This window comes from Nuphar pumila, chromosome 6, assembly GCF_984573655.1.
Source record: "Nuphar pumila chromosome 6, dmNupPumi1.hap1.1, whole genome shotgun sequence".
Taxonomy (NCBI): domain Eukaryota; kingdom Viridiplantae; phylum Streptophyta; class Magnoliopsida; order Nymphaeales; family Nymphaeaceae; genus Nuphar; species Nuphar pumila.
The window spans coordinates 135,128,348-135,152,437 of NC_143254.1; the positions used below are offsets into that span (position 1 = coordinate 135,128,348).

The 24,090-nt window shown below is 39.4% G+C and overlaps 1 protein-coding gene across 3 annotated transcripts in view; it reads right to left on the reverse strand.

Annotated features, from left to right (window-relative positions):
* Positions 1-24,090, reverse strand: part of LOC149836368 (alpha/beta-Hydrolases superfamily protein) — a 124,734-nt gene that overhangs the window by 77,561 nt on the left and 23,083 nt on the right. For all 3 annotated transcript variants that reach the window (XM_090009177.1, XM_090009175.1, XM_090009176.1), the window contains exon 3: positions 23,402-23,500. In XM_090009177.1, the coding sequence (XP_089865303.1) occupies positions 23,402-23,500 (99 nt within the window). The remainder of the gene's footprint in view (positions 1-23,401; positions 23,501-24,090) is intronic.

Genomic DNA, 24,090 nt, shown 5'->3' on the forward strand with positions numbered 1-24,090 from the left:
ACTCTTGGCCATTGAGCATCCGCATTGCGCTGTAAGTAAAGCCTTTTTTTGTTTTTGATTTAACGCATGGTTTAGACCAAATGAGTTCCATATTTCTGTTTGAAGTTTCTGTTGAAGAATATGAACCCTCTTGCTAATGCTCAAAGTGTCGAAGGTAGAGACACGTGCGGGACGTGTGGCCGCTCAATAAGGGGTAGGGGTCATGTAATAGAAAGGAACGAACGTATGACGTCCTAGACCAACTTTTTGGGCTAACAGGCCGCCCCCACCCACGTTCACTAATGCTTGGGACTCTGCGCTCCCTGTTGCCTACCAGGCGCCGTTAGCCGCAACTTGGGCAATGGTACACTTTCAGGAGAACGGTTGTGTGCTGTCACATGTTCGGGTCAACCACAACGGCGCATCTGGTGCGTCGGAGGTGGAAGGCCCCCCTAAATGCACAAGAGTCTACAAACTCCTTTGCCTTTTGCAGATAATTTTTCCATTTCTGCATATCTACCAGCTCTCCTAAGATTTTGTATGCTACCTACGAAAAATATATGAATATGAACCCTTCTTTTGACTTCGTTCTTCCGAATTCCTTTAATCCTGACATGTGCATCCTTTGACATATAAAGGATGGTGCGGAGCATGAGCGACAATCCGGCAGACGAATGGTCAGAACAATGGGATTCGTGATCCCTTAGTACCCTGGCTGAGGCAATACGAAGCCAGGTTCGCTCGCAACGGGATCAAGCTCCCTTTTCTAAGCCAAGCCAGCATACGACAGCGTCATATGAAAAGTTCCCAAAACTTGATCCTTCGGCTTTCACCGACAAGACCGACCCAGATATGGCCGAAAACTGAGTCAAGGAGGTGGAACGCGTGTTCCAAGTTTTGTCAGTCCCAGATGACAGGAAAACTCTCTCTCTCGGGACAAATATGCTTCGAGATCCTTATGATTATGATGCTTATGTTAGCGTATAGGTGAATGACACATCATGCCTACAAATGATTAGTTTTGACTTATTATGTGAATGACACATCATGCTTACAAATGATTAGTTTTGACTTATTAGGTGAATGATACATCATGGCTACATAGCTTCATTACAAATTATTGCATTATGATTGTCTAAGTAAATATATCATACCTGTATAGCATAATTGATGTATATCATAAATATCTAACTAAATTACTTAGAAGGTAGGTGTGTGTGTTTCACGTTGGAATGGTCGAATGTGATTTGACTTATCGTCTATAAGAATTATGAATGCACATGAAAATGGTGCAATGATCTGAATATCTTAGATACATATATGACTTGAATCCTGTGTGCATAACTCGAATTATGTAGGAGTTACATATGTTGAGGTTTAGTTGTTTCATATTATGAAACATGCATGTTTATGTATGCATGCATAGAACTCAAGTTTTGTTTACGCATGCTTGAAGTTTCAATTTACGAAATGCAATGTTCCTTGTAACAATGATATGAAATATTGAATGTATGTGATAAATGTTCAAGTTCAATAGTGGATTATGGTTCATGAAACTTTATTGGTTAAATGTGTGATTTTATGATTTAAGTGACATATGAAGTGATATGATGCATATTGATGGTATACATGTTTGTGCCCGTGTTGGTGGTTATCAACCTTGAGAGTGGTCATTTGTATTGATGCATGTATCATAATAGTTTTCACTGAATATGGTACATGTTGAGGACCTATCCCCAAAGGATTCTCTGTGAGGGTATGTATGACCAGATCAATTAATCCGGCTAGAGTGGTAAATCTCTATGAGGAAGTACACTTTCCAAGAGCCGGTAGCCGCAAAGACGGTATATTCCTGTAAGAAAGTGTATTGTCCAAGACTAGGTAGACCATCTAGGGCGGTAACTGTGATCATCGCAAAATTTTTCCTCTCTTGGTATTATTCTCTCTTTTCCTTCTCTTTTCCTTTCTATCCTCTATTTCCTCCTTTTTGAATGGAGAAAATAAAAGACAGAAAGAAGGAGAGAAGAGAAATGAAAAGAAGAGAAGAGAAAAGAAACTCTTTTGCGGGGTCTCACTTGACCTTAATTTTTGAAAATATTTTTTAAAAAAAATAACTCGCCTCCGTTTTGAAATATTTGCGGGAAAACTAGGAGACAGGATCCGCTCGTCGGTACGAGGTTCGACCGTTCCTGGCGCTTTTACCAGAGGTAATCGAACCAAGGGTCGAATTCATGCATTTTTGCTTTACTAAGAATTTATTCTATGTCTAAATGCACAAAGAATCATGCTTGTGCAATGCAAGGATGTATGCTCTTTTTTTTAAATGATTTGGAAATCTCCAAGTGTTTCTGATGAATAGAGTGAAGAAATGGTTTCTAACTTAGAACTTAAGATTTAAAGTTCTAAGTTTTTGGAGTAATCAAGAACTTGGGAAAATAAATCTGGATTTTAAAAAAAATGATTTTGAAGTTTGAGATAAAAAGAGAAGAAAAGAAATTTCAAAGCCATAAATGGACTCTGAATTAGAATAGAAATAAAATGGAATTGAATTCTAACTTTGAAGTTTTGAATTTAGAATGAGATTTGAGAAATCTAAAATAGATTTGAGAGATAGGATTGGTTTTTGGATTCGAGGTAAACTTGGAATGAAATTCAGATTTGGAGATAGAATTTGATTTTGAAATTTAGAATTCAGAATGGAATTTGAATCAAAAGTTTGGATTCCAAATAGAGTTGAAAATCCGAGATGAGATTGAAGTTTGGATTTAGGAGCCTAAATGGGAATTGGATCTAAAATCTGAGATCTAAGATGGAATTGGGATCTGGATCCTAAAATGGATTTTGGATTTGAAATCTGAGATCCAAGATGAGATTGAATTTTGGATCCTAGAATGGATTTTGGATCTGAAGTCTGAGATCCAAGGTGAAATTGGATTCTGAATCCTATAAATGGGTTTTGGATCTGAGACCTGAGATCAAAGATGGAATTGGGATCTGGATCCTAGAATGAATTTTTGGATCTAAAATCTGAGATCCAAGATAAGATTGGATTCTGGATCCTAGAATGGATTTTGGATCTGAAGTCTGAGATCCAAGGTGAAATTGGATTCCGGATAGAATGGATTTTGGATCTAAAATCTGAGATCCAATATGAGATTGGATTCTGAATCCTAGAATGGGACTATTGAAGATGGATCTGGGTTTTGAAAACCCAGTTTGAATTTTAAAATTTTAAGAAGAGTCAAGTTTTTAGATTCAAAATCAATCTCAACTTTGATTTTGATTTTTGAAGATGAACTTGATTTCAAATGTGAAATCAAAAGATAACTCAGAAGTTTCAAAGTTAAATTGAACTTTGAAAAATGGAATTGAATTGAATTTGAATTTGAATATAAGATGATTTTCTTTTTGAAATTCCAAAGTCAAATTGGACTCTGAAATTGAGATAGAATTGGAATTTGAAATAGAAATTGAAGAGATATTCACAATCACTTGGACTTTTGAAAAAAGGAATTTTTGAAAATATGATGCAATTCTATCCTAAATGATGAATGAATTCAAATAATTTTGAATTTGGATTTTGAAAAAGTTATTTCATTCTTTAAATGAATTAAGAATGAGGTTGAAGATATAATATATCCCTGACTATGGTCATTGAATATATTATATAATAACCACATTTAAATTCAAGTGAAGAATGAAATACATTTTGGTGCTTTTATAGAATTTAAAATGAAATTAATTCTCAATATACCCTGACTATGGCCATTGGTTTATATATTGAATTAATTTTAAATTAAATTCTGATAAAAGAGGAAAATATTTAAAGAAAACATGATGATTTTTGAAAAGGATCCAGTGTAGATCCAGTGTTATTTTATAAAAGATAAAAATGCTAAGTTTTGTTTACATCCTGACTATGGCCATTGATGTAAATCATCAACTTAGGATTAATTACCTCTTACGAAATGGTGTACGTGCCATTCGTGTTGCCATTTGTGAGAATTTGAGAAATGAAGGCAAAGATGCATGAAAACAAACAATTCATGATATTTACAATGCTCATTCATTTTATCTAAAACAGGGAATGTAAATTCTCATTAAGATCTAACTATTAAAATACACAAAATTGAATTTACAACTCCTAATGATGATATCTTCCACATATTCCCTGCAGAATACTTAATTAATATGAAAAATAGAAAGAAATCGCACATATCACATGGAAATTAATGGTGAAATGCTCATATGTCAAGATATTCATGATGGAAAGATAGGAAATGATGTATATATATACTTATACATGTATATATAGGCATGTAGGTATACATATATATGTATATATATAGTCAATAGCTTATGAGAAGTATATCATAATAGATTGACTTATCCATCGATTTCTATATATGGATTCCAGGGGTAATCATCACCATAAATATTGATATGTTAGAATATGCAGGTGGGAAAGCAGCCCACTGGTGCTGTGGTGTTGCAGCTGGGATATGATGGTGTTGGTATGTGTGAAAATAGTGAAGGAGGAGATGAAAAGATGATAACAAGGTGGAGATCATTTGAGAAACCGTGTATTGGGGAGATACAATTCAGCAAGACTACCACTGTGTAGCAGGTAGTGTCTAAACAGGGAAGGTGAAACTGGTGTTATGCATCTACTGTGCATAGTGGGTGCTGTGGGGCAGTATTATAGATGACAAGGTAGATGCAGAATGACCTATATCCGTGATGGACTATGGAGGGATGGCACAATGAGATGCTACTGTGGGAGATGCATACTGAAAATGGATGGTGAATAGTTTGTTTTTGCAGAACAGTGTGCAGGGCACATGGTGGAATTATTTAAATGATGCTGCTATGCATCTAGGAATGGATGTTGTGAACAGGTGCTTCAACAGTAGGGAAAATGTTGTGAGGTGATGGCACCACAGTGTGTGCATGGCTCCAGCAGGCAGCTGTGAAGGTGGCAAATAGAGGGTAGGTATGACCATAATATACTGTGCATATGGATGCTGTGAATGACAAACAAGGATGGTAGCACCTATATGCTTGTAAATGCAGTGGTAGCAATGTGCGCAGGGGAAGATGCTGAGTGAGTATATGTGCATTGTGAAGGGAAACTATGGGAAAAATGCAGGTGAAGTGCTAATGGAGGCACTCAACAGGAGGGCGTGTGTTGATGGTAGTGAAGGCTGGGTGAGGTGAAGTATACCCCTGCGCAATGGGCTATTTAACCACAACTGGGTTAGGTTAATGATGAAGGAATGACTGAAAATAATATGCCGATTTTGGAGATGAATATGCAGAAGACCATAGCGGCTGTGAATGTTGTGCTAATAACAGATATTATAGTGGTTAAGCACATGAAGAAATGTTAAATGGAGTAAGCAGCTATAAACAAATGAGTTAGAATGAATCAAACAATTGATTGAAAAACCTGCCAAAAAAAAAAATTTGTATCACCTTTTCTGCAAACTTAGAATAAATCTTCCAGAACCTTGATCCTGTATTACTTTTTCTGCAAGCTTAGATCTGAATTTCCAGATTTGTCTTTAATTTAGATAGAAAAAGACCTTCATTTTAAGCATTCATGGGCTGGGACATGAAAGGTTGGCTGGCACCAACGTTGGAATTCAGAGTATAGAATCCTGTCTTTTTGAATGAGCTCCAGTAAGATCATCTATTGAAGTGTATGGACTCTTCAAAACCTTAGAGCTGAGAGGATTATTATAAAGGAACAGAACGCAGAGGATGTGTAGGGGAAAATCTATCCGATAAAACTAACAATCATCTGCAGCAAACTCTACTGCAGCAAAAATGGCTTTTGCTAATTAGAAATTGTATTTCCACCTCTGGAGCAAAAAAATTTGGTTAGGACAATAGTGGCAACCACCTTTGTTTTAATCAACACATATCAATGTTCTGTGCTCATTCTATAGTGCATCACCCCCCTTTTGGAACATTTTCGCAGTGTAACAGGTTGTAAAACATCATAGAATCATGTTTAAACTTGTTTGTTTCCAGCGACAACAGCTCAGGCTGTAACCCAAGGTTGTGTGATGTTAGGAACAAGGAAAACCTAAAGAATCAAAATGCAAATTCATAATTAAAAAACAGAGGATTAGCAACACAGACCTCCACAACACGCTAAAACCAAAGAGGATTTCTAAAATGAACTGCGGAAGAGAAGAAAACTGTTGGAATTGGTAATAGCAACACATCAGTTGCGATCAGGTAGAGTGATATTTCTGCAGCTATCAAAACGCTTTACTGAGGAAAGAATAAAAAAGAGTATACCAAGTTAATCTAGCAAAGAGCATGAAATCAGGACAGCCGATCAATCACACATGCAGAGGACTCAGGATTAAGGGTGTTCTTAATCAGACGGGATATTGAGTTATGGGGTAACCAACCATGCTGCCGAGGATTGTCTGTATCCTTTTGTAGCTAGACATACCACACAAGAGCAGCAGAAATCGACGCTATGGGCGTCAATGTATTGAGAGCCAGGTGAACTTAATAGAATATAGGTAAAACATGAATGTGAGATCTTAACCAAATGAATTTGATCTATCGCTAGATCGAATTTCAAAAAAAAAATTCTAGATATGAAGCAACAGAACCGTAGAAGGAAAATGAAATTGAATGAAAAATAGGTAGATAAGATTGCCTGGATGAAAGCAAAGAGGAGTCTATCGCAACACAGATAATTAAGATGTAATGAATATCAAAATTAAATCTGTGTTTGATGATATTGAAGTCAAGGCATCAGAGCCAACAAAGGCAATAAATCCAAACATTTATACGAGGATTCTACAGAAAATCTAAAACCCAGCAGTAACTCAGGGGAAAAGTAAATCCTAGCATGCAAAATTAGACTGGAATTCAGATTGACCCCGTCGGACCATTGAATTTGAGCCCAAAAATCGCAGCATAAAGAGACAGATAGAAGAAATAAAATGAGATATAGGAATGGTTATTCCGTTGCTATCGCACGAAAGGTAGATTGGTTTTGCTAAAAAGCAAAAACCAGGGCTACCGTGGTGCTTCAGAAGGGGCCGAACCAGGAGATTAAAACGAAAGAAAAACAACAAACAAAAAAAAAGAAATCCAAGATAATGAGGAAAAATAAAGAGAAACTAAAGAAAATAAGCAGATTGACGATATTTACTAAATGATACTACTAGGAAGGAGTAGTAACCAGAGAGGATGACTTACCGTATTGAGGAAGAGACCGGATTGATCTCCTTGCTTGCAGGTCCTCTGAAGGTGGAAGGTTCGAGCGAGAAACCCGTTGAAGATGGAGGGTGAAGAAAGAGGAAAGTTGTTGCAGATCGAACGATGGAGAGAGGAGGGGGAAGCGCGCGGGAAGGGGTCGTTAGAATTTTCCATTTTTTTCATAAAGGGGGTCCCCTTTTTAGGAAATTTTTGAAAAATGGTTTAAAAATGAGGTTTTCAGAAAAATTAACTTAAAAAGCTTTAAAACCATTTGTTTTTCTCGTAGTTTTTCCAAATTTTTGGTTTTTGTGTTATTTTTCCATTTTTTTGTATTTTTAGAATAAAATCCCAGGATTTGCGAGGAAATAAAGATTTAAAACTGATTTTTTTGTATTTTTGCAAAATATTTACAAAAGAGAGTTCTTCTGAGAATTTAAAGCTATTTCTCTGAAAAATTCTTCAGAAAGAGAATTTCGACCCGAAATTTGAGGTGATATTCGAGGTTTGGACCTTGAATCGAGAAAATATAAAATAGTGGATCCAAATGGGTGTCGAATGAGCTATTTGAGCCATTCAGAAAACGTTTTTGGTATTTTATAATTTCGATTTGTAAATTGAGTAACGAGGCTCAAATTTGGACTTAAAATACTGGGTTCGGCTCCGAAATCGAGTCTTAATGAAATTTGATCCAGAAAATCCGAAGAACAACTAAAAATTAGCTTTGATTTTCTCAGAAAATGGGGCAGGGGCAAAAAGGTCATTTTTTCCAAACCTTTGAAAAATTTGGGGTGTTCACAGTAACTCCTTGTGAGGTTATACATTTTCCAGACCAGGTGAACCGGTGTGGATCTTGTGAATTTTTATTAAATAAAGTGTTATGGTGAGTTGTGATAATCTTTTGAGATTAATTAAGATAGTCAGTTATGAATTTATAAATTTGGCTTTTTGTTGTAGCATGATTAGATAATTAGATCCTTATTAATTTTAGATCTTGATATGAGGTTATGTTTGTGTTTTCTGCGAAAAGGTGGGCCATTCTGGTAAAGAATGACACCTTAAGCGAAGTCACGACAGGAGGCAATTGGCCGCACAAGGCCTTGAGAAATGGGAATAAGTTAAGGTTATTCAAGACAAAGAATCTGTTAGAAATAGTGAGGGCAACAAATGATGACCTGATAATGATAAAATACAGAGACCCCCGTTCAAGACGCAAAAACAAGCTAGAGAAATGGTTGTAAGAATCTGACGTTTCCACATCAAATAGTTGGAATGGGTTAACTTTTGGGAGATGAGTTGGGAGAGGAAACTCGAAGAGAGGGCAGACATGGTTGTGCTGATATAATGCTGTATGTTGCTATCTTTCTGCTGTTTTCCTGCGTGCTATCCCTCTTTCGATTGCTTTTCGAACAGCATATTAGGGTTAGGGTATTTCTGCGTTTATATTGACACAGACAGAAAAAGAGGTATTAGGGTTTGGGTATTTCTGCGTCTATGTTGACGCAGGCAGAGTATTACGAACGAGGGAGATGAGAAAAAAAAATGTCGGCAAAAATAACGATTTTAGGGTTAGGGTAAAGAAGACAGATTTGGGGGTTTGGATTACCAGGTGACGTTCTGCTCTGATACCATGTAAGAATCTGAATAAGTCTTCAAGATAGAGCACCTTCAAGCTTTGGAGAACAATCTCCAATCTGAAAATCAAAGTAATGAAAGAGAAGAGAGGAAAGGAAGAGAGGAGGAAGATGCCAAAAGGAGAGAGAAAAGTAGGGCACGTTTTTTAAAACTGTCCCTCTTCAATTATGTATATATAGAATCTTACACCTCTAAACAAAATACATGAAAACATTACAAGATTTACAAATATGCCACCGCCCAAGTATGGGGAAGCATACGTACGGATATGGATCCCATATTGGATCCATATCCAAGACAAATACAATTCTAACATCCCCCCTCAAGTTGTGCATGAGTTTTCATCATGCCCAACTTGTTCTTCAAATGCCAAAACTGTGATCCAGTGAGTCCTTTGGTGAAAAGATCAGCAACTTGCTCAGAAGTATGTATATATGCAGGGGAGATTTCCTCATCTTCTATTTTCTGACGAATGAAATGTTGATCAATCTCAATATGCTTGGTACGACTGTGAAGTATGGGATTGAATGAAATTTTAATGGCACTCTGATTGTCAACCAACACGGAAGACTGAGCAATAGGAAGAGATAATTCCCCAAGGAGGTGACGAAGCCAAGTAGCATCAGCAGTGCCAGCAGCCATGGCCCTATATTCAGCTTCTGTGCTGGATTTTGCAATGGCGCGTTGTCTGCGACTACTCCAACAGACAAGGTTAGAATTGAGAAAGACACAATAGCCAGAAACAGATCGGCGTTCATCAAGGTCGCCTCCCCAATCAGCATCAGTGTAAGTAGAGATAATATGACCATCCACAGTAGGAGACATGCGTTTATAAGTAAGTCCATCGCCAATAGTCCCCTTGAGATAACGTAAGATACGCTTGACAGCTTCCATATGAGTGTCTGTGGGAGCATGCATAAATTGGGAAACTTGATTGACAGCATATACAATGTCGGGCCGAGTGAATGTCAGATATTGAAGTTTCCCAACAATACTGCGATAAAAGGTCGGATCAGGATATGCAGGACTGCCATCTGAAACGTTCAACTTTGCATGCAAAATGCTGGGCGTGTTAATGGGCTTACAATCAGTCATACCAGAGGAGGTGAGAATATCAAGGGCATACTTGTGTTGGGAAAGAGTGAGAGAGTCATCAGTCCTGTCTAATTCAACACCCAAGAAGTATCTGAGGTCCCCGAGATCCTTCATTTTGAAGTGTTGTTCTAACACCTCTTTGACTTGAACGATGTGAGAGGAAGTATTACCCGTGAGAACTATGTCATCCACATATATCAATAACCAAGTGGTGATCCCTCCTTTGTGATAGATAAATAGAGAATGATCAAGGGCACTCTTCTGAAAACCAGCTTCTTGAATGTGAAGGGAGAACCTTTCAAACCATGAACGAGAAGCCTGTTTTAACCCATATAATGACTTGTGCAACTTGCATACCCATAAATTAGAATCATTAGTAGCATATCCTGGTGGTTGTTCCATGTAAACGTCCTCTTTGAGGAAGCCATGAAGAAATGCATTTTTGACATCAAGTTGATGTAATGGCCATCCAAGAGTAACTGCAAGAGAAAGAATAACTCGAATGGTACTCATCTTAACAACAGGGCTGAAAGTCTCATCATAATCTTCGCCATGTTGTTGAGTGAAACCTCTAGCCACAAGTCGAGCTTTAAACCTATCAATACTGCCATCTGGTTTATATTTGATTTTATAAACCCATTTAGACCCAACAACATTCTTATCCCTTGGCCGTGGAACAACTTCCCATGTTTGACATTCATTCAAGGCTTCCATTTCTTCATTCATAGCTTCAATCCAACGGGAATTTTTAGAGGCTTGAGAATAACACTTTGGTTCAGTCTGTTTATGCAAACTGGTCATAAAAAGCTGAAAATCCAAAGTGAAAGTGTCATAGCTTACCCATCTATCCACGGGATGCCTCACTCGAGTGGACCTTCGTGGATGGGAAGGAACAATGGCAGAATCAGTAGTAGAGGCAGGAGTGCGACGAGAATAAACCAAGCCAGAAAACCTGTCTAAAGGAGGATCATCCATCTGGGCATCAGACATATCTGCTTCAATGTGAGTACTGTCATAAGGGGGTGGGAAGGTGGTTGGTTGAATCCCATCGCCTAAGATATCAGCACATAACCATGGATCATACAGTCTGGACACTGAATCATGAAGAGCCTTGGAAGAAGTGTGAAACTGCAACCTGAGTTCATCAAAAACAACATGTCTTGAAATATGTATACGACCTGTTAGGGGATTATAGCACCTATAGCCTCGATAATGATCTGCATAGCCCACAAACTGACACATAACAGCCCGAGCTTGAAGTTTGTTCCGGAGGCTGGAATCAACATGAACATAACAAATGCATCCAAAAACCCGAAGCTCATCATACTTAGGATGCTCATGATTCAAAAGGAAGAAAGGAGATTTCCCTGCGAGAAGAGCTAAAGGCAATCGATTTATAACATAAACAGCAGTGTGAAATGCCTCAGTCCATAGAGTCATAGGGAGATCAGTGTCATGGAGCATGCTTAAGGCAGTCTCGACAATGTGTCGGTGCTTGCGTTCTGCAATGCCATTTTGCTGTGGTGTGTGTGGACAAGATATCTGTCTAGTGATGCCATGATTTAGCAAGTATTCAGTAAATTCAGATGATAAATATTCACCACCACCATCACATTGAAAATGCACTATGTTGGATGAAAATTTGTTTTGAATGAGGGCATGAAATTGAGTGAACAGATGGAACACTTCAGACTTGTGTTTTATGAAGTGTATCCATGTATAGCGAGAAAAAGAATCAACAAAAATGACATAGTATCTACTGCCGGAAGAAGATGAGACAGGAGCTGGTCCCCAAACATCAGAGTAAATCGTCTCAAACAATTTAGAAGCTCTTTTATTGATGGAATTAAAAGGGAGGGCATGACTCTTACAAAGTTGACAACTTGAGCACATGCCTGACTCACTAACAGGACTCAAACTGGATTTGTGCAACAATCCATCCATAACAAGACTAGAAATAAAAGAATGACTACAATGGCCTAATCGATTATGCCAAACAGAGGGCATATCAATTTGAGTCAAATTAACTTCATTCGGACTAATAGGAAAGGAAACAGGTGGACTGGACTTGGACACTGGAGGAGCTTCTTTGAGGACGTACATGTTGCCTTCACGAGTTCCTTCAGCGAATATCGTCTTGGTGAGAGGATCCTTGACAAAAATAGAGGAAGGAGTGAATTCAACTGATGAGGAAGAGTCATCAATGAGTTTAGATACTGAAATAATGTTTTTCTTGACATTAGGGACAACTAAAACATTGTGTAAAGGAAGAGAAGTATGCGGCAAAGAAACATATGCATTTCCAATGTGAGTAATTTTGTGATGAGTGCCATCACCTGTAACTACAGAACCTTTTGCTAAATATGGAGAAGCACTAGAGAGTTTACCTGCATCATTTGTCACATGAGCGGCAGCACCAGAATCCACATACCAGACACCATCATCATTTTGCTTGAGATTCAGGTTAGACATAGCTGTCATTAGGAGTTGTTGAGCATCGGGCGTGAAGGAGGAGGAAGACGATCTAGAAGTGGTAGAGGGGGTGGGCCTGTGATCACGTCGACCTCCCTTGGCTTTGTTCTGAGGATTGTGCCAACATTCAGATTTAACATGTCCTCTCTTGTTGCAATAGAAACATGTAGGGATACGCTTTGGCATGTTAACAGGAGTACTGCCCTGAGGAGTAGGAAGAATACCCTTTCCTTGGTCGGATGTGTGAGCCCAAGTATGTGCACGCTGTCCTGACATACCATGTGTAGAAGTAACTAAAACACTAGGTGAAGTAGAAAGGGAAGCATCATGCCTGTGAACTCTACTAGCCTCATGCTGGATCAATTTTGCCTTTAAGTCTTCAAAAGAGGGTAAAGTAGGAAGAACCTCTAGAGCAGTGCAAAATATATCAAATTCTGACCCTAGTCCACTGAGGGCCTGCTGAACTTTATCCTTGTCTGAAATAGGATGACCAATAATGGCAAGTTGATCGCTGACATTTTTAATCTCATAGAGATACTCAAGTACAGATCTGGAGCCTCTATTGATGCTTTGAAATTGATGCTTCAATTGGAGATATCTAGCTTCTGAAACTTGAGAGTATGTATTTGCAAGCATATTCCATAATTGAAAAGCTGAGATATCATCATCTATACCTGCAAGCACTTCTTCAGAGAGAGTAGAAGTAATATAAGCAACTAAAGCCTGATCATGTGCCATCCATATGACATATGCCGGATTAGGGATATTATCTGTAGCAGTCACCGAACTAGTAGCATCCTTTGTTTCACACAAAATCGATTCAGGCGGGACTGGAGTAGAGCCATCAATGTGACCATATAGACAATGGCTTTTAATGAAAGGGACTATTTGACGTTTCCACGTCAAATAGTTGGAATGGGTTAACTTTGGGGAGATGAGTTGGAGAGGAAACTCGAAAAGAGGGCAGACATGGTTGTGCTGATATAATGCTGTATGTTGCTATCTTTCTGCTGTTTTCCTGCGTGCTATCCCTCTTTCGATTGCTTTTCGAACAGCATATTAGGGTTAGGGTATTTCTGCGTTTATATTGACACAGACAGAAAAAGAGGTATTAGGGTTTGGGTATTTCTGCGTCTATGTTGACGCAGGCAGAGTATTACGAACGAGGGAGATGAGAAAAAAAAATGTCGGCAAAAATAACGATTTTAGGGTTAGGGTAAAGAAGACAGATTTGGGGGTTTGGATTACCAGGTGACGTTCTGCTCTGATACCATGTAAGAATCTGAATAAGTCTTCAAGATAGAGCACCTTCAAGCTTTGGAGAACAATCTCCAATCTGAAAATCAAAGTAATGAAAGAGAAGAGAGGAAAGGAAGAGAGGAGGAAGATGCCAAAAGGAGAGAGAAAAGTAGGGCACGTTTTTTAAAACTGTGTCCCTCTTCAATTATGTATATATAGGATCTTACACCTCTAAACAAAATACATGAAAACATTACAAGATTTACAAGTATGCCACCGCCCAAGTATGGGAAAGCATACGTACGGATATGGATCCCATATTGGATCCATATCCAAGACAAATACAATTCTAACATCCCCCCTCAAGTTGTGCATGAGTTTTCATCATGCCCAACTTGTTCTTCAAATGCCAAAACTGTGATCCAGTGAGTCCTTTGGTGAAAAGATCAGCAACTTGCTCAGAAGTATGTATATATGCAGGGGAGATTTCCTCATCTTCTATTTTCTGACGAATGAAATGTTGATCAATCTCAATATGCTTGGTACGACTGTGAAGTATGGGATTGAATGAAATTTTAATGGCACTCTGATTGTCAACCAACACGGAAGACTGAGCAATAGGAAGAGATAATTCCCCAAGGAGGTGACGAAGCCAAGTAGCATCAGCAGTGCCAGCAGCCATGGCCCTATATTCAGCTTCTGTGCTGGATTTTGCAATGGCGCGTTGTCTGCGACTACTCCAACAGACAAGGTTAGAATTGAGAAAGACACAATAGCCAGAAACAGATCGGCGTTCATCAAGGTCGCCTCCCCAATCAGCATCAGTGTAAGTAGAGATAATATGACCATCCACAGTAGGAGACATGCGTTTATAAGTAAGTCCATCGCCAATAGTCCCCTTGAGATAACGTAAGATACGCTTGACAGCTTCCATATGAGTGTCTGTGGGAGCATGCATAAATTGGGAAACTTGATTGACAGCATATACAATGTCGGGCCGAGTGAATGTCAGATATTGAAGTTTCCCAACAATACTGCGATAAAAGGTCGGATCAGGATATGCAGGACTGCCATCTGAAACGTTCAACTTTGCATGCAAAATGCTGGGCGTGTTAATGGGCTTACAATCAGTCATACCAGAGGAGGTGAGAATATCAAGGGCATACTTGTGTTGGGAAAGAGTGAGAGAGTCATCAGTCCTGTCTAATTCAACACCCAAGAAGTATCTGAGGTCCCCGAGATCCTTCATTTTGAAGTGTTGTTCTAACACCTCTTTGACTTGAACGATGTGAGAGGAAGTATTACCCGTGAGAACTATGTCATCCACATATATCAATAACCAAGTGGTGATCCCTCCTTTGTGATAGATAAATAGAGAATGATCAAGGGCACTCTTCTGAAAACCAGCTTCTTGAATGTGAAGGGAGAACCTTTCAAACCATGAACGAGAAGCCTGTTTTAACCCATATAATGACTTGTGCAACTTGCATACCCATAAATTAGAATCATTAGTAGCATATCCTGGTGGTTGTTCCATGTAAACGTCCTCTTTGAGGAAGCCATGAAGAAATGCATTTTTGACATCAAGTTGATGTAATGGCCATCCAAGAGTAACTGCAAGAGAAAGAATAACTCGAATGGTACTCATCTTAACAACAGGGCTGAAAGTCTCATCATAATCTTCGCCATGTTGTTGAGTGAAACCTCTAGCCACAAGTCGAGCTTTAAACCTATCAATACTGCCATCTGGTTTATATTTGATTTTATAAACCCATTTAGACCCAACAACATTCTTATCCCTTGGGCCGTGGAACAACTTCCCATGTTTGACATTCATTCAAGGCTTCCATTTCTTCATTCATAGCTTCAATCCAACGGGAATTTTTAGAGGCTTGAGAATAACACTTTGGTTCAGTCTGTTTATGCAAACTGGTCATAAAAAGCTGAAAATCCAAAGTGAAAGTGTCATAGCTTACCCATCTATCCACGGGATGCCTCACTCGAGTGGACCTTCGTGGATGGGAAGGAACAATGGCAGAATCAGTAGTAGAGGCAGGAGTGCGACGAGAATAAACCAAGCCAGAAAACCTGTCTAAAGGAGGATCATCCATCTGGGCATCAGACATATCTGCTTCAATGTGAGTACTGTCATAAGGGGGTGGGAAGGTGGTTGGTTGAATCCCATCGCCTAAGATATCAGCACATAACCATGGATCATACAGTCTGGACACTGAATCATGAAGAGCCTTGGAAGAAGTGTGAAACTGCAACCTGAGTTCATCAAAAACAACATGTCTTGAAATATGTATACGACCTGTTAGGGGATTATAGCACCTATAGCCTCGATAATGATCTGCATAGCCCACAAACTGACACATAACAGCCCGAGCTTGAAGTTTGTTCCGGAGGCTGGAATCAACATGAACATAACAAATGCATCCAAAAACCCGAAGCTCATCATACTTAGGATGCTCATGATTCAAAAGGAAGAAAGGAGATTTCCCTGCGAGAAGAGCTAAAGGCAATCGATTTATAACATAAACAGCAGTGTGAAATGCCTCAGTCCATAGAGTCATAGGGAGATCAGTGTCATGGAGCATGCTTAAGGCAGTCTCGACAATGTGTCGGTGCTTGCGTTCTGCAATGCCATTTTGCTGTGGTGTGTGTGGACAAGATATCTGTCTAGTGATGCCATGATTTAGCAAGTATTCAGTAAATTCAGATGATAAATATTCACCACCACCATCACATTGAAAATGCACTATGTTGGATGAAAATTTGTTTTGAATGAGGGCATGAAATTGAGTGAACAGATGGAACACTTCAGACTTGTGTTTTATGAAGTGTATCCATGTATAGCGAGAAAAAGAATCAACAAAAATGACATAGTATCTACTGCCGGAAGAAGATGAGACAGGAGCTGGTCCCCAAACATCAGAGTAAATCGTCTCAAACAATTTAGAAGCTCTTTTATTGATGGAATTAAAAGGGAGGGCATGACTCTTACAAAGTTGACAACTTGAGCACATGCCTGACTCACTAACAGGACTCAAACTGGATTTGTGCAACAATCCATCCATAACAAGACTAGAAATAAAAGAATGACTACAATGGCCTAATCGATTATGCCAAACAGAGGGCATATCAATTTGAGTCAAATTAACTTCATTCGGACTAATAGGAAAGGAAACAGGTGGACTGGACTTGGACACTGGAGGAGCTTCTTTGAGGACGTACATGTTGCCTTCACGAGTTCCTTCAGCGAATATCGTCTTGGTGAGAGGATCCTTGACAAAAATAGAGGAAGGAGTGAATTCAACTGATGAGGAAGAGTCATCAATGAGTTTAGATACTGAAATAATGTTTTTCTTGACATTAGGGACAACTAAAACATTGTGTAAAGGAAGAGAAGTATGCGGCAAAGAAACATATGCATTTCCAATGTGAGTAATTTTGTGATGAGTGCCATCACCTGTAACTACAGAACCTTTTGCTAAATATGGAGAAGCACTAGAGAGTTTACCTGCATCATTTGTCACATGAGCGGCAGCACCAGAATCCACATACCAGACACCATCATCATTTTGCTTGAGATTCAGGTTAGACATAGCTGTCATTAGGAGTTGTTGAGCATCGGGCGTGAAGGAGGAGGAAGACGATCTAGAAGTGGTAGAGGGGGTGGGCCTGTGATCACGTCGACCTCCCTTGGCTTTGTTCTGAGGATTGTGCCAACATTCAGATTTAACATGTCCTCTCTTGTTGCAATAGAAACATGTAGGGATACGCTTTGGCATGTTAACAGGAGTACTGCCCTGAGGAGTAGGAAGAATACCCTTTCCTTGGTCGGATGTGTGAGCCCAAGTATGTGCACGCTGTCCTGACATACCATGTGTAGAAGTAACTAAAACACTAGGTGAAGTAGAAAGGGAAGCATCATGCCTGTGAACTCTACTAGCCTCATGCTGGATCAATTTTGCCTTTAAGTCTTCAAAAGAGGGTAAAGTAGGAAGAACCTCTAGAGCAGTGCAAAATATATCAAATTCTGACCCTAGTCCACTGAGGGCCTGCTGAACTTTATCCTTGTCTGAAATAGGATGACCAATAATGGCAAGTTGATCGCTGACATTTTTAATCTCATAGAGATACTCAAGTACAGATCTGGAGCCTCTATTGATGCTTTGAAATTGATGCTTCAATTGGAGATATCTAGCTTCTGAAACTTGAGAGTATGTATTTGCAAGCATATTCCATAATTGAAAAGCTGAGATATCATCATCTATACCTGCAAGCACTTCTTCAGAGAGAGTAGAAGTAATATAAGCAACTAAAGCCTGATCATGTGCCATCCATATGACATATGCCGGATTAGGGATATTATCTGTAGCAGTCACCGAACTAGTAGCATCCTTTGTTTCACACAAAATCGATTCAGGCGGGACTGGAGTAGAGCCATCAATGTGACCATATAGACAATGGCTTTTAATGAAAGGGACTATTTGACGTTTCCACGTCAAATAGTTGGAATGGGTTAACTTTGGGGAGATGAGTTGGAGAGGAAACTCGAAGAGAGGGCAGACATGGTTGTGCTGATATAATGTTGTATGTTGCTATCTTTCTGCTGTTTTCCTGCGTGCTATCCCTCTTTCGATTGCTTTTCGAACAGCATATTAGGGTTAGGGTATTTCTGCGTTTATATTGACGCAGACAGAAAAAGAGGTATTAGGGTTTGGGTATTTCTGCGTCTATGTTGACGCAGGCAGAGTATTACGAACGAGGGAGATGAGAAAAAAAAAATGTCGACAGAAATAACGATTTTAGGGTTAGGGTAAAGAAGACAGATTTGGGGGTTTGGATTACCAGGTGACGTTCTGCTCTGATACCATGTAAGAATCTGAATAAGTCTTCAAGATAGAGCACTTTCAAGCTTTGGAGAACAATCTTCAATCTGAAAATCAAAGTAATGAAAGAGAAGAGAGGAAAGGAAGAGAGGAGGAAGATGCCAAAAGGAGAGAGAAAAGTAGGGCACGTTTTTTAAAACTGTGTCCCTCTTCAATTATGTATATATAGGATCTTACACCTCTAAACAAAATACATGAAAACATTACAAGATTTACAAGTATGCCACCGCCCAAGTATGGGGAAGCATACGTACGGATATGGATCCCATATTGGATCCATATCCAAGACAAATACAATTCTAACAATGGTAGGCTGTGTCTATTCCTCCGTGACCAAACAAGTAGAGAATAGCAAATAGACACTTTAATAGTCTTAGGTTAAGACCTTTTTGCGTTTTTAGTACGAAGACAAAAGTTCATCAATGAAATCACGCATATATTTTGTTCAACTGAGTTATTTACCGTTCTCAGAAAATCATTATGAGTAGTCCTGATCACTTTAAAAGCTTAGATGTTGAATACACACATATTGTGCATCCTCGTTGACACCGATTAACTTAGACTATGATCTCTACAGGGTAACCTTTAAAGAAAATTTTGAGGACGAAATTCTTTTAAGGGGAGTAGGATGTAAAACCCGAATTTTTTAGAAAAAAAATTGGACTCGAGTTGAATCCGACCCGGGCACCCGACGCCCTCTCCCGTGCTAACTTAAAGCACGTAGGGGGGCAAGGATTTCTAATTCGAGAAACCCTACGCCCCCGCTCTCTTTCTCTCATCTCGTTAGCCTGGCACCCCCCTATCTCCTTCATCCTCTTCAGCTCGTCGGAGCCCTATGTCGGCGACCCCACCCCGCGTCTGACTACTTGCCGCCGACAGCCCACGCTAGCGTCTCCTTATCCCCAACTCCTTCGTCCTCCTCGGTTCGCCGAAGGCCCCCCACATCGATAGCCACCCCCGTTGTTGCTCCCTTCCCTGAGCCCTGATCCTCGCTCCAGACCCACAGCCCCGACCCCTCTCTTCCGCCTATCTCTTCCTGAAACCCTGCCGACATCCACCTTGCCTCACTAAAGGCCACCTGACGTCGGCGACTCCCCCCTTGCAGGTACATGCCTGCGCCCATCCGTTTTCTTCTCCTTCTCCCGTTGTTTGCGGCAAAGGGGAGGGCACCGCTGCTCTCCCCCTCACTCGCTCTGGGTCGGGCTCACAGGGGAGGGGTTCGACCCCTTCCTGCATCCACCCCCTTTTCGTAGGGGAGGGGCCTCCCTGCTTCCTCTTTTTCGTAGAGGAGGGGTCGGGATCCTCCCTGTTCCCTCTGTTAGCAGGGGAGGGGTGACACCCCTCCCTGCTCCCTTTTTAGGCAAGGGCGATGCCCCTGCCGCCTCCCCTTTCTCCAGCGAGTAGGCAGACAGGGGATGACACCCCCTGCCTCCTCCCTTTCCGGCCTAAGGGTAGGGGCGTGTCAAGGGATGACACCCCCTGCCTTCTCCCCTCTTTTCTGTCAGGCAAGCGGGGCAGGGGTTGCGCCCCTGCCCCTTCCTCTCTTCTGTTAGGTCGGCGGCATTCTCTTTCTTTTCTTTTGAGTCGGCAGGCAGGGACGCAACCCTGCCCTATTCGGGGTTTTGACCCCTTTCTTGTTTTCGAGCACCTGTTTGATTTTTTGCAGCTTATGCAACGGATTCCGCTCGCACCCCGCGGCCCGAGACGTTCATCACTTATACTCAAAGACGTACGCAACGCTGTGACTCCCCAAGGTAGGGGCAAGTTGCAGAAAGGACAATTGACAAACTAAAATTAAGCAACTAAAACTAAAATGGGGAAAAAAGGACAATAGACGAACTAAAATTAAGCAACTAATGCTAAAATGGGAAAAAAAAGGACAAAGACATACATACATACATACATATATATATACGTATATCTATATACATACGCCTTTAACTCAAGGACGCGATTTCACAATCCTTGTCCTTTTAATTCCTTTCTTTACTGCTTTCTATTGTCGCGACGCTTTTTGTACACAGGCTTTTGCTTTCACATTTACTTTTTGTCTTTACTGCTTTCAATTGCTTTCTGTGCACAGGCTTTTGCTTTCGCATTTACTTTCTGTTTTTACTGCTTTCTGTTACCGTTGCGCTATCTGTGCATAGGCTTTTGCTTTCGCAACTACTTTTTGTCTTTTCTGCTTACTGCCTTTATTTTGCCGTCGTGCTTAAGTGCACAAGCTTGCTTTTACATTTACTATTTTTGTATTTGCTTTGACGTCCTTTTGCATTACTGCTCTTTGTCTTTTATTGCCGCCGCACTCAGCGCGCCGACTTATATTTTTGGCACTTGTGACTCCTTAAATGCAAGTCTCGCAGAGCGCGCAGGAGCACGCACCATTTTCGCTCTTTTCAAAGAGACGCGAATTTGCATACAGGCGCTTTAGTCTCGAGAAGAGGTTTTCTTGCACGAATTCTGACTTCTCGAGTACGCAGTCTTGCAAAGCAAAGCTAGAGAATTTTGTGGGTTGCGAATTAGTAACTAGTTTCTCCCCAAGTCAGTGCACTTGGAAGAAGTGTTTCAGATCCATGGCGATCCTAAATCATGCAAGTTGTTTTCTGTTTTGCAAGACTAAGCACGTCAAAATTTGAATTACTTACATCATGTCTGTGAAACTTTGTGTTGGGTTTTCTTTTGAGAAACCCATACCCTTCTCATCGTAGCCATACTTTTAGATAGGTACGGTATGTTTGTACTACAATGAGTAGGATGAGAGGTTTGTGTAACCTCGAAGCGTGCAAATGATACATTATAAAAATCGTTTACATAGTGATGTTTCGCCTTCACAGGCAAGATGCTCGTGTTGGTTTAAAGGAGCAGAGCATGTTAAATGTAAATTAAAATAATTATATTGTTTCTTTCATAACACATTAAAGCTGGGGTTTCTTTTTGAGAAACTCATACCCCTCTCATCGTAGCCATACTTTTAGACAGGTACGGTATGTTTTTACTACGATGATTATATGAGAGTTTTTTGGTAACCTCGCAATATACAAAGGCACAATGATGAAATGAAAATAACATAAATGGTGATGATTCGCCTTCACAGGCAAGATGCTCGAGTGAGTTGAAAGACCAGAGCATGTAGAATGGGTCGTCAGTTAAATAAAACCTGATGCACCCATTCGCCTATTGTTTTTCGTCAAGAGAGAGAATGGGATGATACAAAAACTCTGATGGACAGGTTGTTAACAACCACCCCTCGGGAAAATGACTCAGTGTCCCCAATCATCGGAGTTAAGAGACGGGACTACCGAAAATTATCCTAGGTGGTAGATCTCATGGACTTCTGCAGAAGTTGAATGCATCATTTGAACGAGTGGCCGTTAGAGAATTCTATCTCGGTCATTGGCCATCCCCTTAAGAGTGGACTCAGCTAGTTACCCAAGGTATTTTAAATACATGGCATAATAAACCCCCTGATTAGTCTCAGTTGTTTCTACCTTTCGTGCCTTGTGCATACCTGCAGACCAGTTAATATCAAAACAAAGTTATCCTTTTCACAATATTTTTTTATTGTGCATCTTGTGTTAATGAATTGCTTATCTTGTGTTAAGTAACTGCTTATTTTCTTGCGAAATCAATTGTCCATGCTAAAGATAACTTATTTGCTTGTGTGAATCAAATGCGCATGCTAATTATGGCTCATTACCTACTAAAATTGCTTACCATGTAGGAATAAAATTCATATGCTTAATTTTGTTCTATATTGTCTTACTTGTGCACCTACCAGTTTTTCATGAAACTGACTCATTTTATGGGTACAAGTGATGATTGGGTTTACAAGACGGGCGATGACGCGATGGCAGGATGGTTTCAAGATCCCACTGTTTCTAACGGCGTTCTGCATTCAGGATACATTTTGAAGTTTTGCATTTTGTATAAAGGTTTCCTCAAGAAATCCCATTTTTGTATAAACTCGTTATTTCCTTTTAATGCATATGGTTTTCTTAACGCTTTGTGAGGATTCAATCTAGTGTGAAATGGAGATTTTTAAGCTAACGCGCCCAAGGTTGTCGACTTGTCTCTTTTCTTTTCGAAAAATCATTTCTGCTAATTTACTAAAACAAAAACTCTGAAAATAAAAGATTTTCTAATCTCTTTCAAATATTTTGAAAGGTTTACAAATTCGAAATTTTAGAGTGTTACACAACTAGTTGTTGGGCTAGCCCCCAACAAAATATGACCGTTGGGACCAGCCCAACAGCTAGTTGGGGTTGTACCAATCAGTCACATGAAATAAAATACATAAAAACCAAAAAAGGAAAATTACAAACTCAACCCCTAGTGGGCTGACCCCTATTACAATAGGAAATGACCGAAATACCCCTGATGGGTATTTCGGTTTACATACAACTAAAAAAATATATATTAACTTAACACTCCCTTTGTTGCTCTTCTTCTCATTGAGTCTATACATGAGTTAGGGCCTACGTATACCAACAAAGGCCCATCTACAATAAAGATTTTCTCAACTAATTTCACCATACTAGAACCAATTTTTCCATGCAGACAAGGTCCAAGAAATTTTCACGATAACGTGCCTTCACAAAGTTTCATGAAACAACATAATGTTAACACAAACATATATACATTATACCTATTTGCATACATACATGTGCGTGCATGTGGACATGTGCAAAATCCAGTTCTAACATGTACTTGTAAAAACGGATACTTCTATTCATAAATAGCATGCTATATGAATTTCACTAGGAGGCAACATCTATTTGGTTATAAAAAAAAATGCATAAGTAGTAATAAAATAAAAGTAGAACTTGTAATTGACAATTGATGGAAAATAAGCTTACATGATGAATATCAACAGCATCTAAGAACTTCTCAAAGGAATGAACCCACTCCTGGTGACTCCATACACGTGGTATATCGACAGAAATCACTCGGTAACCCTTCCAAACAAATAAATAATTTGGTATAGAGATCACGCATTGCATAAACAGCTGATAAGAGATTATAAACAAGAGACCAAAAATAAAATGAACATATACATGCAAATGATTGGATAAGAATGCAAATTTACATGTTATAATGCAATATATCATTTGCTTTGTGTACATAAACAACTTATTAATCATTAAGGAATTCTTTTGCACAATTTGCTTAGATTATATTGTAATATATCATTTGTTTTGTGTACATAAACAACTTATTAACCATAAAGGAATTATTTTGCACAATTTGCTTAGATTTATAGAAAGACTAAATTTCATGAGAAACATGTGAAGAAAGAAAAAAAGATACTAAAGTTGCAGTATACATATATTGGGTTATGAGATCAACCAAACGGTCAGATTGAAAAATATAAATAAAAATAAAAGCCAGCCAAAGAACAGAGTGCATGAAAATTCTCATGAACTATGTTTATGAGGTGCTTTTCAACAATTTTCAAACAATTCATAATTTCAAACAAAATTGTCATATGGTGCAAAGGAACTGGTCCAAGAAAATGAAGGCATGCAGTAAAATGCTTTGCACTTAG